The 17,349-nt window shown below is 44.8% G+C and overlaps 1 protein-coding gene and 1 long non-coding RNA gene across 2 annotated transcripts in view; one reads left to right on the plus strand and one right to left on the minus strand.

Annotated features, from left to right (window-relative positions):
* Positions 1-11,714: 11,714 nt before the first annotated feature.
* LOC146439949 (uncharacterized) lies at positions 11,715-13,468 on the minus strand. The gene is made up of 3 exons (XR_014850985.1): positions 13,215-13,468; positions 12,812-12,969; positions 11,715-12,539 (listed from the first exon to the last, which is right to left on the minus strand). It is a non-coding gene; the product is annotated as an uncharacterized LOC146439949 (long non-coding RNA).
* Positions 13,469-13,646: 178 nt separating this feature from the next.
* SEC63 (SEC63 protein translocation regulator) overlaps positions 13,647-17,349 on the plus strand; it is a 57,293-nt gene continuing 53,590 nt past the window's right edge. The window contains exon 1 of the mRNA XM_085056215.1: positions 13,647-13,781. Within this exon, the coding sequence (XP_084912341.1) occupies positions 13,658-13,781 (124 nt within the window). The 5' untranslated portion in view covers positions 13,647-13,657. The remainder of the gene's footprint in view (positions 13,782-17,349) is intronic.

Below are 17,349 nucleotides of genomic sequence, written 5' to 3' on the forward strand. Positions count from 1 at the left end.
TCTTACATCCTCACCTCACCAAAGTAATAACTCTCTAGAGTAGCCCATGTTTGAAAAGGTTGAGGTGGCAGATTTTTGTCACGAAGTGCAGTGCTTTCATGAGGAACGAGAATAAAAGCTCTACAGAAACACATTACTCCTTTTATTATGCTTGCATAGTCTCTGCATTTGGTTTACAGATCTTTATTACCTGGTGCCTGACATCTAAGATGGAGAATACAAAACAGCTCTGGGTTTGTCAGACTGATAGCTACAGGAAAAATAAAGGAAAAAAAATGGAAATCAGTGAAGAAAAAATAAATATGAAAACATATAACGGTATTTTTACAGATCTTTACTTCACACAGATTGACAGACATCATGGTGGAAAACCCAAAAAGCTTTAAAATGCTCCCCCACAGAGCAGCAAGGCTGCTCACTGTCTGGGCCTGCCTTCCCTGTTGCAGCTGTGAGGGTTGTGTTTGGCTGGGCTGGAGCTACTGTGTATTTACTGGCCTGGTGTGAATCACTCTGTGGTCAGGACCAACTGGAGTGGTGGCCTGGCATTATTCACAGCAATGATGTGCATGTTCCCAGCCCCACCAGGCTGGGATAAATCCTTCTGATTCAAACATTTTCCTGCACTCCCTGCCCTCTGTGCCTGAAATGCCCATGACCCTTATTTTAGCTCAGCAAGCAGAGGACCAGAGTCCAGCACCAAAGGCTATTCTTCTCCTGAGGCCCTGGGAAAAAAAGTAGTTTTTTGAAGCAAAGAAACCTCTCAACGAGAAGTGGGCTGAAGTCAGTGGGTACACATGAATACGAGCACATGTTGGTGCTTTCACTGGGCAGAGGCTAATAGGAGAGAGCACACGAGCCTTGCCACCTCCTGCAGTCCATTGCCCCTTTTCTCTGCTGTATCTAGTGCTGCTGTGATGTTCAGGAGTATGTCCTGGTCTAGTCCTTTTAGTATGCACCCATGGATCTTTTGTTCATCTCATTCCCTAATCAACTTGCTGAATCCATTTGACTCCCCCAGCTTTAATGTAGCTGCCATCAACACAAGTTCACTGCCATCAGCCTAAAGAATGACTGTTTTAAACCAATCTCCTACTGGTTTCCTCCAGTTTCCCCCATGCTGACATTTGTTGATGCAATATTTGTGAGTAGCTCTTCCACTTGGCTGTTGTTGCAAAAGCTTTGTAAACCTCCAGCATATCCTTTGCCAGCCACCTCCTCTGCACAATCCTAGCCTGCTTCCTTTCTCCCCATAAGATAATCTCCAGATGATCTCCTTGATTTTTTCAGTTGCCCTTCCCATCACTCCTCTAGTTCTATACCAAGGGAGGTGTCTACTCCAGCCACTGATGCCAAGTGTTGATCAGTTCAGCCAGGTAGGTACAATTTTAGAAGTCCCTTTTATTTTTGCCATGACATCTATTAGTTATTAATTGCTTTTTAATCCTAATGAAAAATAATTTTTGTCCTTTGTCTTCTGACATGTTCATCTAAACCCAGACACTGTTGCCCCTTAAAAATAAGCAATGGACAAAGTAAATCAGAGAACTGTAGTTAATTATAAGTCATTAATGAAAGCTGATAAAAACCTCTCTGGAAGCCAGCACAAGCCTCTGTGCATAATATTGATGACCAGTGACAGGACCCGAGGGAATGGCCTGATGTTGTGTCAGGGGAGGTTTAGGCTGGATATTAGAAAAAGGTTTTCTACCCAGAGGGTTGTTGGGCACTGCAACAGGCTCCCCAGGGAAGTGGTCACAGCACCAAGCCTGACAGAGTTCAAGAAGTGTTTGGACAATGCTGTCAGGCACATGGTGGAATTATTGGAGCTGTCCTGTGCAGGGCCACAAGTTGGAGTCTATGATCCTTGTGGACCCCCTCCAACTCAGGATATTGGTTCTAATTTATGATTCATGGCTTTCATGGTTTTACAACTATTTCTTGGACAAATCTTGCAGAGGTAACAGCCAGGCAATGGTGTCAATGTGAATTTTGCCTGATGACTGGTAGCATGATTTGAGATCATAATGAATGAAACGTCAAGGAAAGACTCTCTTAAACATTCAAACAACATTCATTAAAAAAGCTGAGGCATGGTGAACAGATGGCTGCTGTATATCAGAGCAGAATTGTGGGGAGGACCATAATATCACACTTCCCAAGCATTTTCTGAGCAGCAGAGGAGTAAGCAATACCTCTAATGCGAAATCGGAGGTAAAATGAATTAGGTGGTGATAACCCTTGAAAAAGAAAAGGTATTTTGTGAGTTTCTGAGCAAAGACCATTTGAGCTCTAAGCTTCATAATCAGCTTGGAAAATAGTTTAACCCACAGGAATCTTTGTGACTTACTTCTGTCTTCCCCAGTTTGCAAGGTCAACTATCAAAACAGATGTAGTTTGGAGAGTTTTGAGTGTCAAGAAGTGAGCATAATTTACAAATGATCTTTGATTTCTAAAGGCAGTGCTACTGCATCATTTTTAGGTCGTTTAACAATATAGCATAAAATAGTTAATTTAAACAAAAATGGGAAACTCAGAGGGAAAAAGGGGGGTACGGACTTCTCAGATAATCCACTTACTGCATCTTTGTTGTGCCTATCCTCATAATACCCCTGAGTCCCAGTTGCTGGATTTAACTGTAACACTTACCAACTTCCAGAGAGGCAGCAGCCGTGCTCCAGCTTTCACTGCTAATATTCCCGGCATTAGTGCCCTGTGAAGCCCTGTGGCAAAGCCTGCACCTCCTCAGGGTGCTGGCTGCTCGTGGCTGCTCCCTGTGTGCAGCTAGGTGAAAGGCAGAGAAAAAGGGAGCTAGGGAGAGAGAGAGAGAGAGAGAGAGAGATAGAGAGAGAGAGAGGGAAGGAAGGAAGGAAGGAAGGAAGGAAGGAAGGAAGGAAGGAAGGAAGGAAGGAAGGAAGGAAGGAAGGAAGGAAGGAAGGAAGGAAGGAAGGAAGGAAGGAAGGAAGGAAGGAAGGAAGGAAGGAAGGAAGGAAGGAAGGAAGGAAGGAAGGAAGGAAGGAAGGAAGGAAGGAAGGAAGGAAGGAAGGGAGGGAAAGCAGAAAAGAGAAATGAAAAGGGGAGAAAGGGCAGCATTTTGGCCCTAGGTCAGTGGAAACCCTCAGCTTCTAAAGCACTGCTCAGCTTCATTATCGCATCCTGACAGTTACTCCCTAGCATGCCACAGGAAAGAACAAAGTAGGCCAAAATGCCAACCAAATAGATTCCTGGTCTAACTCAACCACTGGATTTTTGCTAAGGGTAAGACTCCAGGAAATCACAGTCCAAATGTCACAGATGAATGTATGAGGTGCTTAAGCTCTTATCTTCCCACTTGCCTGGCTCTTTTGGCACTCCACTTTATTCAGGAGCACTGCGTGGTTTTGAGCTGCCACTAACCTCTACACTACTGAGATATAAGCTGCAAGCAATCTGCTCTAGGACCTTTTCCCCAAATTTGTCACCTCTCAGCAGAAATACCCTGCAATTTACTGTCATCTGAAACTACCCACTGCACGAAGTTCTGCAGTATTCAGCACACTGTCTAGGAAAGCTCCATTTTCCCATTGTCATGGTTTTGCCTGGAATACAGTTAATTTTCTTCACAGTAGCTGGTTTGAGGCTATGATTCGGATTTGTGCTGGAAAGAGAGCTGATAATTCAGGCATGTTTTAGCTAGTGCTGAGCAGTGCTTGCACAGAGTCAAGGCCTTTTCTGCCCCTCACCCCACCCCACCAGTGAGGGGCCTGCACAAGGAATTGGGAAGGAATACAGCCAGGACAACTGGCCTCAACTGACCACAGGGATATCCCATGTCATAGGGTGTCATGCTCAGCATATAAAGCTGGGGAAGAAGGAGAAAGGGGGGGACATTTGGAGTGATGGTGTTTGTCTTCCCAAGTCACTCTTACGTGTGATGGAGCCTTGCTCTCCTGCAGATGGCTGAACATCTGCCTGCCCATTGGAAACTGTGCATTAATTCCTTGTTTTGTTTGCATGTGTGACTCTTGCTTTACCTGCTAAATTGTCTTTATCCCATGCATTTTCTCCCTTCTGCTCTCTTGATTCTCTTCCCAATCCCACTGCAGGAGAGTGAGTGAGTGGCTGCTTGGGGCTGAACTGCCAGCTGAAACCAGCCCTTGTTCCATCACCGATGCATTTTTCCTGGGTAATTTTTACTGTAATGGGGTTAACATGCACAGAGCAACCATAGTAGTGATGACACACAGTATTATACAGCAATTGCTCACCACCTTCTAACCAAGGCCCAGCCAGCTTCCCTCCCATAGTGTGTTTCCCCTCATGAAAGTCTATTTTTGGTTCATGGTTCTTCAGGTCGGTCACATTAAACTTTTGACTGGAAGTAATTGGAAGAGTGGACCATCTTGTGTCATAGGACAGACACAGAGAAAGAACATTTTTTAAATAACTGGGTCAAACACAAAGACTTCTGTGTGACACTGCCTGCAGAGCAGACCAGGAGCAGAATCAAAGTAGGGATCTGTGAGGCCACCCAACATGGCTGGGCAGCCTGAAGTGGATCCCAGCCACACACAGTGCAGATCCTGCTGCCTTTTTGGTGTCTGTAGCTTTTCCATGGTGACAGGTTCTTCTGAAGCCTTCACAAAGAGCTGTTTTGTTAGCAATGCCCATTTCAATGAAATATGCCATACAAACCTATTATCTTCTCTCTCACCTAAACCCACTAAAAGCCTTCTTCTTTTGTTCCTTTGATGGCCCAGGCATGCTAGACTTACGTAATGCCATATTGCATTTTACTGGGAACTAGGATACCTACAAAACTGGCAAGTAATTGGAAATTCATCACCTTCTTATCAGACTTGTTTGGCAACATCATAAGCTGGAGAACGTCCCAGCATTGTATTGGATTGCCATTGTTGTAGAAGAAATAAGAAGAAATTTAGCACTAGCAGCTTAAACATTAATAGCCAGAGTGCACAAAGCCTACAGACTGTGGCACATGAATCATAACAACCATATTACAACATGCCAAATAGCTAACTGTGGAATTGGCCAAAACTGACCTAAGAGGATGTGAAATAGGATATAGAACTACTGTATACCGGATAAGAAGATGACCACTTAGTACTGAAAGAGCAAGATGCAAATGCAATCAATGCAACCCCAATGCAAAAGCAGAAGATACCAGACCTCAATATTATGGCATGAGGGGTGGGGAGTCTAGATTGCAAGGAAATAATTGCTCAGGGATACCTTTCTTTGGGGTCTCTCTTTGGAGGCACCCTGCTCAAGCTGTAGTGCTATTAATAAAAAGGGCTATATAGAAGAGTCTCTGTTCAGTTTCATGATTTGGTGAAAGCCTAGAGTTGAACCCTGATGGGTATAATTTCCATAGTAGTTTGGGGACCCAGATGGGAGTCTAGGCATCCACCACTAGATGATGGATGCTCTAGTCTCCAAATGTCCAGCTGCTGGCATCACCAGGGAACTTTGGGGACAGGAGGCACTAACTGATGAATGCTAAAATTCCACTTCTAAATTCTGGATATTCTGGCTTCAAGTGGGTTCAGGTTCTAGCTCAGAAGCATGGTCGAAGAGGTGTGCATGGCTTGATCAGAGTAAAGCACATAAATTTGGCATGCAGGCATGGGGAATGTACCCAGCATAGAGAAGGGGATGCCCTGAACTGAGGTATAATTTAGTGGAAGCTATTACAGCTTGTGGAGAATCTGGAGTGAACTAGACCAAAGTACAGGAATGTGAGCAGAGGCTGTAGGAACACCCTAGTGATACTGGGGATAGCCATGGTGGAATTTATCAAAAACACAGAGGAATGACCATACAGAACTTTAACTATGAGCTAGTGGCAAGAGTATTTGTTGATCAAGTCACCCCACATACACAGAAATATTTTAAAGAACATATGGCTGGGTGGCAAGGGAGGACATTTCAAAAGATCCTAAGTTTTATGGTTATGTTTATGTGGTGTTTATGTTCGATGGATTGGAAGAAACACATAGAGCTGAACTTGCAAAGAAAAGGAAACAGGAAAAGCAACAAGAAGCTAGTCTTTTAGTGGCAGTACTGGCAAAGAGTTTACAACTAAGAGGGTGAAGGAAGGGATTTCTTCCTTGAAGAGAGGGCAGAGATAGGTCACGTTGCAGATTTGAAAAAAGAATGAGAAGGTTTGTAAATAAATGGGAGGAAAGGTGTCATTACTGCAGGAAACTTGGTTACTGGCAAAGAAAATGCCCACTGTATCCAAGGGGGCCTCACAGGGAAATGGACATGGGAGATGTAAGACCGGAATCATGAAGCAATCTGCAAAGACTGAAGGAAAGGTTTCAGAATACTGTGAAAATTGGAGTCTATGGGATGTGGAAATTACTACAAAAGATAGGAAATAAAGGGAAGTGGGGAAGATTTTTAATAGCAGAAGTGTCCCTGTCTTTTTAATTAGGAAGCGATCTCCTTCAAACCCTGGAAGTACAATTACATCTATCACTTGGAATATCGATTTGACAGTCACGGGGGTCTGCATAACATCTGAAGCTCAGGAGCCCGACCTGGAGATGCCTAAACCCCTGGAAGTGGTGCCCAGGGAATTGCAGAGTCAATCGGGAACTGATGTGAGACTGCCGAAATACGCCTGAAAACAAAGGGAGGCGCGCCCTCTGCTGTGAGCAGCATCCCAGCCCGGGGAAGCAGGGAAAAGTCATCAAAAACAAGTAGATCAGCACCTTGCCCAAGGAATCTTGGAAGTATCTGAATTTCCATATAAAACCCCAGTGTTACCAGTTAGAAAAAAACAGATTGTATAAAGATGGGGATCCTGGGTTTCGATTTACTCCAGATTTGAGAGCCGCTAACTGGCATGTCATTGTCTCACACCCCTCAGTGCCAGATTCCTCTCCTGCACCCTTGCAAATCATGAATTGGGTTACATGTTTTACTGTGACTGATTGGACTGCAGCATTCTTCAGTATTGCCACAGATGAAGAAAGCCAGCCCTCGATTGCATTCACTTGGAAGAGACATCAGTTGATGTGATCTCATCTTTCATAGGGGTTTAATGGGTCTCCCACCATATTTTCGTGGGATATTAAAAGAAGATTTAAAGGATATTGAGTTACCTGGCAGATCAGTTTTAGTGCAATATGTAGATTATTTACCAATAGTTAGTAGAAATTGTAATGACTGTTTAAAAGATATTAAACATTTATGCACTGCCTTAGCAACCAAGGGCACATCTCCATCCAAGCTCCAGCTGTGTCAAATGGAAGTGAAATATCTTGGATTTGTTTTAAAGGAAGGACAGCAAGTAACAGATACAGAAAGAGTAAAACTTATAACTGGAATTCCTAGGCCAGTTAAAAAAACCCATATCCAGCTATGAGGGTTCTTAAGTGGGTTTTGCCAACCATGGATACCAGGATTAGGGGAAATAATGTAATCACTGAGGGAAACAACAAAAGATGAAGCAATAGAACCCATTACATGGGGGCCAGAATGGGGAAAAGCCTTCAGAGCTATAAAAGGGGCCTTGGCCTTGACTCCAGCTTTAGGACTTCCAGACTACACAAAGCATGTTGATCTGTATATACATATGAGAAAAAGAGTGGCTAATGGAGTGTTAATGGAGAAATTAGGACCTCATCAAAGACCTGTGGTGTATTATTCTGTCCAGCTGGATCTCGTGGCAATTGGGGCTCCAACATACATTAGATCCATGTCAGTGGCAGCTACAATAGTGGAAAAAACTCAGTCTTTAGTATTAAGGCACCCAGTTACAATCTATGTGCCACATGAAGTTGAATTGCTTCACAAGCACTATGCGACACAAGCCTTTTCTCCCCCATGTGCACATAAATATGAATTTAAATGTAGGTGTGTGACTCTACCTGGAAACACTACTATCAATAGCAAGAGAAGGGAAGGAGCACCACTGATGTTACACGGTAATTCAGACTATTAGTAAGGCATGAGCAGATCTCACAGACAAATCCCAGGTCTTGTTTTATTCACAGATGGATCATCCTACTGTTTACACAGGCAGCAAAAGCCTGGCTAGACAATTGTGGAACAGTGGCAGGTTCCAGATGCCACAGACCTTCCAGCAACAATTAGTGCTTAAGGGGTAGAGCTAATTGCATTAGCCTGAGCAGCAATGCCTGGGAAGCAGAAAGGGAGTAAGTATTTATCCACATCCAAGGTATGCTTTTGACCTATGCCATGCAATGGGCATTTCCTGGAGAGAATGGGGGTTTCCCACCTCCTCAGGAAAAAGTGTGACTAATGGAACAGAAATTTGGTACCTGTTGGACGCAATTCAACTTCCCAAAGAAATTGCTGTGGTTTGCTGTCCATTCTGTACAGAGAATGTCTCAACTGATGCAGCAGCAAAAGTTGCGGCTCGTCAGCCTATGCTGAACATTATGGCAGTTACTTCAGACACGAGCTCATGGCCTGATGTTGACCATCCAAAAGAATTATAAACAATCAGGTGTGACAAGGGAAGAAAAGGAACAGTGGGAAAAGTTGGAAGCAGTGCAAGACTAAGATGGCATATAAACAATAGGGGGAAACCTTAAGAAATAATGGATAACTGGATGGTTCCATGACGAAGCCCTTGGAAGAATGGAAGCAGTGACTAATCTAGTACAGCAAGTATGGGCAGATCTGGGTGTCTGTGCAGCTGATAAAAGAATTATTAATACCTGTCCCACCTGTCATAAATCCTTACACATAAAACCAAATTGTGAAATTGACCATGAGCATTTTTCCATTTCCAAGGATTGCAAATAGGTTATACAGATACCCCTGCAGTGTGTGGATATAAACACTGGTTAGTGATAGATTAATTTTGTTAGCTTCACAAGGGGAGGCATGCACAATTATCAATACCAGTTGTTGCATGTACATTGACCAGAGTGGAACGACTTCAGCCAATGTCCAAAACTGTGGGAACAAGTAGAACTAATACATAAAATATAACAGGACAATATTTCAGCAAGATTCCAAGAAGTATGGTCACTTCTTCACCAATACTTCACCAAGAAATATTGGGTCACCTCCTAGGTACCAGATTAGGAACTTGGGCAAAATGAATTCTTTATAGGTTATTCATTTTTATAATGATCTTTGAAATACTGTTTGTTTGTATTAAATGCTGTAACATTTGCTGCACTTAATACTTTAGGGTATTCTCCTCCCACATATCAGGAATGTTAATAAAAACAAAAGGAGGACTGTTGTGGAAAATGTTAGTTTCAACTTAGCACTGGCAGCTTAAACATTAATAGCTAGAGTATGCAAACCTTGTAGATTGTGGTATATGAGCTGTGACATCCATATTACAGCATGCCAAAAAGCTAATGACAGAACCAGAAAAAACAACCTAAGAGCACGTGGAAGAGGATACTGAACCACTGCATATTGTACAAGAAGATGACCACTTATAACTGTTTAGTAACAAAACAGCAAGAAAATCAATAAAAAGCAAGAAGACCCCAGACTCCAAGATTACCTTCAGTCCGAGCTGTCATGTGAGGGGTGACCTTAGATTATAAAGGAATAATTGCCAAGGGATTTCTTTCTTTGGGGCCCATCTTTGGAAGTGCCCAGTTTGAGCTGTAGCACTATTAATAAAAACGACTTAATAGAAGAGTCAGTTTTTGACTAACTGGTTTCGCCTAAGCCTAGAGTCGAACCCTGTTATGCTGCCTGCTATGCATAATTTCCACAGCACCATCTGCCGGCCAGTCATTACTCCTGGAGATCCCTGCTCACCAGCCGGTCAACTGTAGGAAGGCAGTCTATCACCTCACAGAAGACTAAGAATGTCACGACATGTGGGACACAAATTCCCACAGTGTGCAGCATACCTGCTAGGTTGTAATTTCCATTTTACAGTCATAAAATCTTCTGTTCTGTTTGGAAAGTAAATATCTATTAGAGCTGAATTGTTCCAAGTTTCACCACTCCTACCCACTAAAACAATCTGATTGTCATCTTTGGCACCATACAAGTTTTATCACTGCTTTTCTTCCACAGAGATTTTGGGACCTTGTCAAAGAGTACTTTCTTCTGCCTGTAATTTAGGCCTCTGTCTTGTATGGTTAGGGATTAAGGTAGGATTGAACTCAGTCAGCTGCATTTTTGCAACTAAGCCTGATAAAAGCCTGAAGGCGTGGTAGAGGCTGTCAGCAGCTGACAATCTCCCATGAGATCAGAAACACCAGCAGGGAACGTGCAGGAGAGGTGCTGGTGACTGCGAAACCACTGTGCAAATGACTGTGTGTGTAACGTGTGTGTAACACTGAGCAATTTGAACCTAATGTGGGGTGCTGAAGGGAAGCCAAGTGTTAGCAGAAGTGCACCATGAGATGCTAAGGGCAGCCCCCATGGCTGCAGAACCTACCTGTGCAGACCCTGCTCATGTGGAAGGGCTCATGACAACTGCTAGTAGCATGACAGAGCTGAGTTGCAAAAAAAGGCACTTCTGTGAGTTGACAGGTCCTTAAAGTATTTTGAGTGCATTTTGGGATGATCAAATTCCTCTAGGTTACAAATAGCTGTCTCATCAAGATACCCTGCAATGTTATCTTCACCTCTAGTGGACCACATTACTCTGTAAAGCCAGGGAGCTGGGGTTGTTTTTACCTGGGTGACCTTCCAGACAGGCCATGAGCAGGAAAAGCAACATTGCTTCTTCCTTTTCCCTGGGAAGTAAGGGATGACATTACTTGTTAAAAGGAAGTTGAGTGTGTAAGGAATGGCATTCAATTAGCCATTGGGATTTAGGCTAGAATGGTCTCTGCTCACTAGTGTTCAATTATGGGGCATCCGCCCATCTGGCTGGCAACACCTGCATACTGGAGCTGATGGTAGGAATTAGTTTTCTCAGGCCCTCCTTTCCAGTGGCTCCTGGCTAATAGCTGGAACAGGCTGGCAGGGAGAAAGCAGAGACAGGATAAGGCTGAAAGCAGACCCTTTGGATTCCCTCACTAGGTCAATTAATGCTATGGGCAACCAATCCCCTCACACACCAATGGGGCAAAGGAGCAATGTTGCCAACAACAGATATAAAAACCGTAACTGGGTTCCAAAACAATGGCATTAAGAAACTATCTGATGATCTGCAACATGAGCTATGCCTGCTCTCCTCCTGATCTAACTCCTGTGATCTGCTGAATACATTGACCAGAGATTTTCTACAGGGCACTTACTGATACTGCATCCTGCGAGGATTTTACAGTGCCTAGTAAGACCTTGGCTCACCCACTGCTGGTCCTTCAAGCTGGTGCGCTCACAAGCCTTCCTCATCTAACAGGCTGCTTTCACAAAACCTGCAGGAACATAATTGCCTGTGAAAGCTCTGTCCCTTTATCTGACTGAAGTAGCAAACTCAGCAAATGAACACAGCTGGAGGAAGAGCATTTCCTCTGCTTACAAAACCGGTCTGATTACATGTGTATGTTTTTACCTGTCGTGTCTTCTTTACTGTGCACAGTAGCTTTTCGCTGCCTCCCTGTAAAACATTAGGGATTAGAAACCCAGAGGGAGATGAGTTTTAATGCATTCAGGGATCTTCCAAAACATCTACTGCAAGAGTTTCTATCCCTGCAGGGAGTGTCCAATATTCAGGGTACATAGCAAAAGACATAGAAGGAAATAGCTTACACTTTGTCTATGAACCTTACAAGGATCTAACTGGAAGCAATTATAGAGAGAATCAATGAAAAAAATAGAATCTTTTACATAAAAATTTAATTAACACAAAATTCTTTCCAATAAAAACTAGAGATTTTATCCATTCATAGATTACCATATCATGGCACCAGGTCATTTGGTGCTAGTCATTTGTTGTGGCATTGTATTACCTTCTCTCCACTTCCTACATCAGTCTTTGTTAATGTTGGGACAGAACTTCTTTCTAAGGTATCCCTGATGCTTCCCTTGCATCATCACTTCTGTGTCACAGTTCCCAATAGCATGAACTTACAAGCAGTGAAGCTTGTGAGATTTGTCTAGGATCACAGTTAAGAGTGGCTGTGCACTGGACCATGAAGCTGTGGAGATGGGCATATTCCCACGAATGAACGTGATTGGCAATCTTGTCTGCCTCAAAGAGGCAACTTGCCATTAATGGTGTGAATAGGATCATGACAGTTCCTGCCTGTTGATTTCATACCTTTAGGGTCACAACTCCTTGTAGAGCATGATCATTCATGAAAATAAATTCAGAATTAGTGACATTTGAAATGTTTGCTCTCGTATGTCTGCTGAGGGTCCACCCTCTGAATTCTGAGAGCTCTATTATATCTGAAATACTTTCCTATTCCCAGACTCTTCTCAGTGAAAACAGAACAAGAGGCAACAGGCAGAAATTGATCCACAGGAAGTTCCAAAGAAACATGAGTCAGAACTTCTTTATGTGTGGTTGACTGAGCACTGAAACAGGTTGCCCAGAGAGGTTGTGGAGTCTCCCTCACTGGAGATATTCAAGAACCACATGGATGCAATCCTGTCCTGCTGAATGGATTCAGAAGGACCTTGATAGCCTGGAGAATTAAGTAGAGAGAAACCTAATGAGGTTCAACAAGGACACGTGTAGGATACTACATGTGGGGAGGAATAATGTCAAGCGCCAGAAGAGGCTGAGGGCTGACGTGCTAGAAAACAGCTCTGTGCAGGATGTGGGATTCTTGGTGGATGACAAGTTGACTATGAGCTGGCAGCGCCCTTGTGGCCAGGAGGGCCAATGGTATCCTGGGGTGCATTGGGAAAAGTGTGGCCAGCAGGCCAAGGGAGGTGATCCTGTCTCTCTACTCACCTCTAGTGAGGGCACATCTGGAGTGCTGTGTCCAGTTTTGGGCTTCTCAGTACCAGAGAGACAAAGAGCCACTGAAGAGAGTCCAGCAGAGGTCACAAAGATGAAGAGGGGTCTGGAGCATCTCTGAGGAGAGACTGTGGGAGCTGGGCCTGTTTAGTCTGGAGAAGACCGAGAGGGAATCTCATCAACGGATTTAAATATCTCAAAGGCATTTGACAAGAAGATGTGCCAGACTCTTTTCAGTGGTGCCCAGTGACAGAGTGAGGATGGCCACTAATTGAAACACAAGAAGTCCCACCTCAACATGAGGAAGAACTTCTTTACACGGAGGATGGCAGAGCACTGGAACAGGCTGCCCGGGCAGGTCGTGGACTCTCCCTCTCTGGAGACATTCCAAACCCACCTGGACGCGTTCCTGTCACCTGCTCCTTGGCAGGGAGATTGGAGGAGATCCAGAAATCCCTTCCAACCTTAACGAATCCGTGATTCTGTGCCACGCGCTCTGGGACAACCCCGCTGCAGCAAGGAAGTTAAACCAACCAGCCACAGCTGCGCGCCCACCCAGCCCGGCCGGCGCTGCGATTCCCTCCCTCCGAGCTCCCGGGATTCAGCGTTCCGCGAGGGGCGGGATTCGCGCCGAGCCAATCGGCGGCCGGCGGGGGGCTCTGGGCGGGCAGGCCGTGACGCCACCGGGCTATGGTGGCTGAGTAGTGACACGTCTCCTTGCGCGGCCTGGCAAGGGGCGGGCGGCCGAGCGAGCCTGGGATCTCGCGGGATCCCGGGGCGGCGACACCGGGGGGCCGCCGGCGGTAGCAGCGGCGGCGGGCACGGGCGGCCGGCGCGGCCATGGCGGGGCAGCAGTTCCAGTACGACGACAGCGGCAACACGTTCTTCTACTTCCTCACCAGCTTCGTGGGGCTCATCGTCATCCCCGCCACCTACTACCTGTGGCCGCGGGACCAGCACGCCGGTGAGCGGCCCAGCCCCGGGCACGGCCGGCTCCTCCGCCCGCTCCGCGGCACAGCGGGGCCGGGCCGGGCCCTCCGCCGAGCCGCCGCGGCCGGGGCGCCCGTCCGGCCCTGCCCTCGCCCCGGGGTGCCCCTGGAGGGGCGGCGGCCCCGGCTGGGCTCGCCGGCAGCCATTTAGCGGTACCTGGGCCGGGGGAGGGTCCGGGGGGCCGCCGCCCCCGAAGCGCGCCCGGCTCGGCGCCTCGGCTCCTGCAGAGTCATCGCTGCGCCGGGCTCTGGGGCTTTGTTTGGGCTTCGGCTTTTCCCTTGTGTCCCGGAGCGTTTTGGGGCGGATGACCTAAATTTTAATCGTGGGGAAAGAACAAGCTATTGAGTTGGGACCAAAGAGGAAAAGTTACTGGGCTTTGCTTTTATGTGCCGTAAGGTCACAGCGAGTGCGAAAATGGGGATTTAATTTTTTCCCATTGCGAATCTCGGTTAAATGTCCGAAGAGCTACATTTCTGTTCCACCCGTCGGGGTTATGCTTTGTGTCCCCGAACAGTGTTGCAAAGTTTCTTTGAATAGTTCAGAATCTCATTTCCAGAGTAATTTTCCTCTTTGTTTTCTCCGCGTCCCTCTATTCTTGGGAAGGAGAAGGCATTTTGGTATACAGGCTGCACAGGAACACATTTTCAGCAGCAATTCTGAGATTTAAAAGGCTGTAGAAATTGTGTTTAAAGGCTGGGTGGTAAGCGCTGAGTAAAACAGGGATGCTTGATGATGGTTCCCCTCGCAGAAGCCTACTGACCTCTTAAGAACACTTGTTCTTTGCAGAACAAAAATCCCTTTTGTTCCTTGCATCTTTTTATGTTCAGTATCTGGTGGTTGCTTAGTGGCTTTCATGCCATTTTAAATGGCTTGGCAGGCTCTGCTTAACTTAGTTTTATATGTAAAAGGAGTACTCAACAATGAAATCTTACTCCTGTACATTCTAGGAAGGACTAAGGTACAACAAATGTTGTTTTGGGGCTAAATCACAGCTGTTCAGAGCCTTGGTTGCTGACAGACGTGCCTGTGGTTTCTGACAGGGCCTTGGCTGGAGAACCTCTTTGGAGGGTTGGTCTCTGCCCTCCAGGTACTTACTACCTGTTGTGCAGCTGCGGAGTTAGTTCTCTCTGCTGGAAGGAAAGGGTTCTCTGCCTCCTCTTTCTGTGTCCTGACTGTTGCAAGAGGGAGGCGTTACTGTTGTTGAAGACGTTTTGTAATCTTTGGGTTGTTCTTGAGGAGCGGGGGATCAGAGAGAGAATATTGCTTCTGTAACCTTTTGCCAAACCTCAAGATTTTTGTTTTATTTTTATTCTGGTGAAGGGTGGGAGGCAGTGGGGGAGAAAATCACTTTTTCTCTTGAATAATAATGCTTTACTTCCTCCGTAGTTCTTAGAAGCTGCTTTTTGGGAAAATGATTGTGACTTGCTTGAGATGCTGTGCAGAATGATATGGCCAGCAGGGACACTCTGTGATGTTAACATCAGTTTCAAGGGGCTCACAGAAGCAGGAAAAGCTGTAGACATGCTGTCAAACTTGGAAGCACTTAACTCGCCTTACACAGCTGATCTTCAGCTATCCTTACAGAGTGGCAGAAAATGAAAACTTGACTTTGGAATATGGCTGTATGGATTTAATCCAGTTTCCAAATAGGCCCACCATTAAACATTACTAATTTCTTTCCCTGTAGCCAGCATTGTCCACTGTTTGGAGGGCCTGCTGCATATCATTCTGCAATCAGTGCTAGATTCTTACAAAGCTGTATCAAACCATACTTTCCAAAACAAAACACAGATTTTGTTGTGCTGTTGGTGCGAAAAATTGAGTCAACTAAGTGAAAATCACCAATGGAGATGAAAGAATGATTTCTGCTTCATAATTGTCTTAATGGATTTTAAAATGTGAATGTAGTCCAATTTTTAGCATATGCATTAATGGCATGCCTGCAGTCTCCTGATTGAATTCTGTTCTGCAGGCTCTTTTTAAACAAGTAGTTGAGATGTTGTGCAGATCATCATTTGCAACTAATGTTGATCTACTAAATAAGATCTTATGAAGTAAATCTGCTAAGAAGTAGAACATTGTGATATTTAAGTTTTTTAAGTATATGGCTCTTAGGTAAGTAATTTCCAGCAAAATCCTTTCAGTATTTTTCTCACAGCTTTTTGTAGGTATTCAACCGTAGCTGTTCCAGCATTTGAACAAGATTTCAGGAATAAATTAAAACCTTGTGATGATGAAAAATACTAATTGTTTAGCCGCTGCTTCTTGTTTTCAGAGTAATTCACTAGTTTAAAAAAACAACAAAACTGAAAACATGTATTTCAGAAGCTAAGAGAGGGCCTATGTCTTCAGAAAAGAAATCTTCTAACACTGCTAACTCCTGCTTCCTTTAATGAGTAGAAATATCTGGATATTGATATGAGACGTTCTTTTGATGCTAGTTTGGAGTGGGGTTTCCAGTACCGAAAGTACTGGAGAGAAACCCCAGGCACAGTACTGGGTCAAAGAGAATAAGCTCTCCGAAGACCTCTGTCCTCTCTATGTAGGACCAACTAACACTTTTGTTCTGGAGTTGTGTTTTGCCCTACCTGTGCTAGAGAGCCCAGCCTTTGTGGCCCTGGGTGGACTTGGTGAGATGCAGTTGACTTGTGAGCACTTTCAGCTCCGACTGCAGGAGAGCCTGCAGGGAGTGAAGAAGACTGGATCAGAAGGAGCTTTTGAAGCAAATCAGATGCCTGTCCTCCTCACTTCAAGACCCTTTTGCAATGCAAACCAGAGCATCCAAAAGACACAGAGCAGATTCCTTTTTTGGTAAAAACTAGGTTGGAAGATGAGCTTCAGCCACGTTGTTTTGTAAGAGCAGGCTAGAGCTAGTGTGAAGCAAGAGTGAAATGCTTATTGCAGGAAGGCCGAGCCATCAGTGCCTGCTCTTTACTTCTACAAATGCACTGCCATGGGTTGCTGGTGTGTGCTACAGTACAGAGTGCCAGTGGAGGGAGAAGAACAGCAAAAATCTGGGAATTCCTGATTGCCTGTAACATTTGAAGATTAGTTCTGTGCTGTAGTTTTGTAGTAGAGGCTCACAGAATAAATAAAAACCCCCAAAACTCAGTGTTTGTTTTTGCCATAGTGAAGATTGGGAACTTAGACTGTTATCTGTGTTGCTTTACTATTTCGAGGAAACTCAAAATGTGTTACCTAATGTCAGATTTGTAGTAGAGTCGTTTTTTTGGCAAGCCATTAAGACTTTGCTTTTAGTTCTTCTTAAAATAAACTTTTGGAAAGCCTTTTCAATACTACTGTCTGGAAGAACAGCATGATGTAACTTATGTCTCTAAAGTCCTGAGCAAAATTTGAGCTGCTTTTATTTCCTGAGTCTAAACCTGCTTTCTTCAGGCATTCTGAAAGAGCCTACATGAAGTGTTGCTGCAGCCTGCAGTAGGGGTTGATGCTAATATTTGGAAGGGTTTTGCTGTGGTGTGCTAAACACCTTGTGAACTGTCCTGTAATTTCATTACCTCAGCTTTGATAAACCAAACAAG

Source organism: Lichenostomus cassidix, chromosome 3 (assembly GCF_008360975.1).
Source record: "Lichenostomus cassidix isolate B80296 chromosome 3, HeHo_3.0, whole genome shotgun sequence".
NCBI lineage: Eukaryota > Metazoa > Chordata > Aves > Passeriformes > Meliphagidae > Lichenostomus > Lichenostomus cassidix.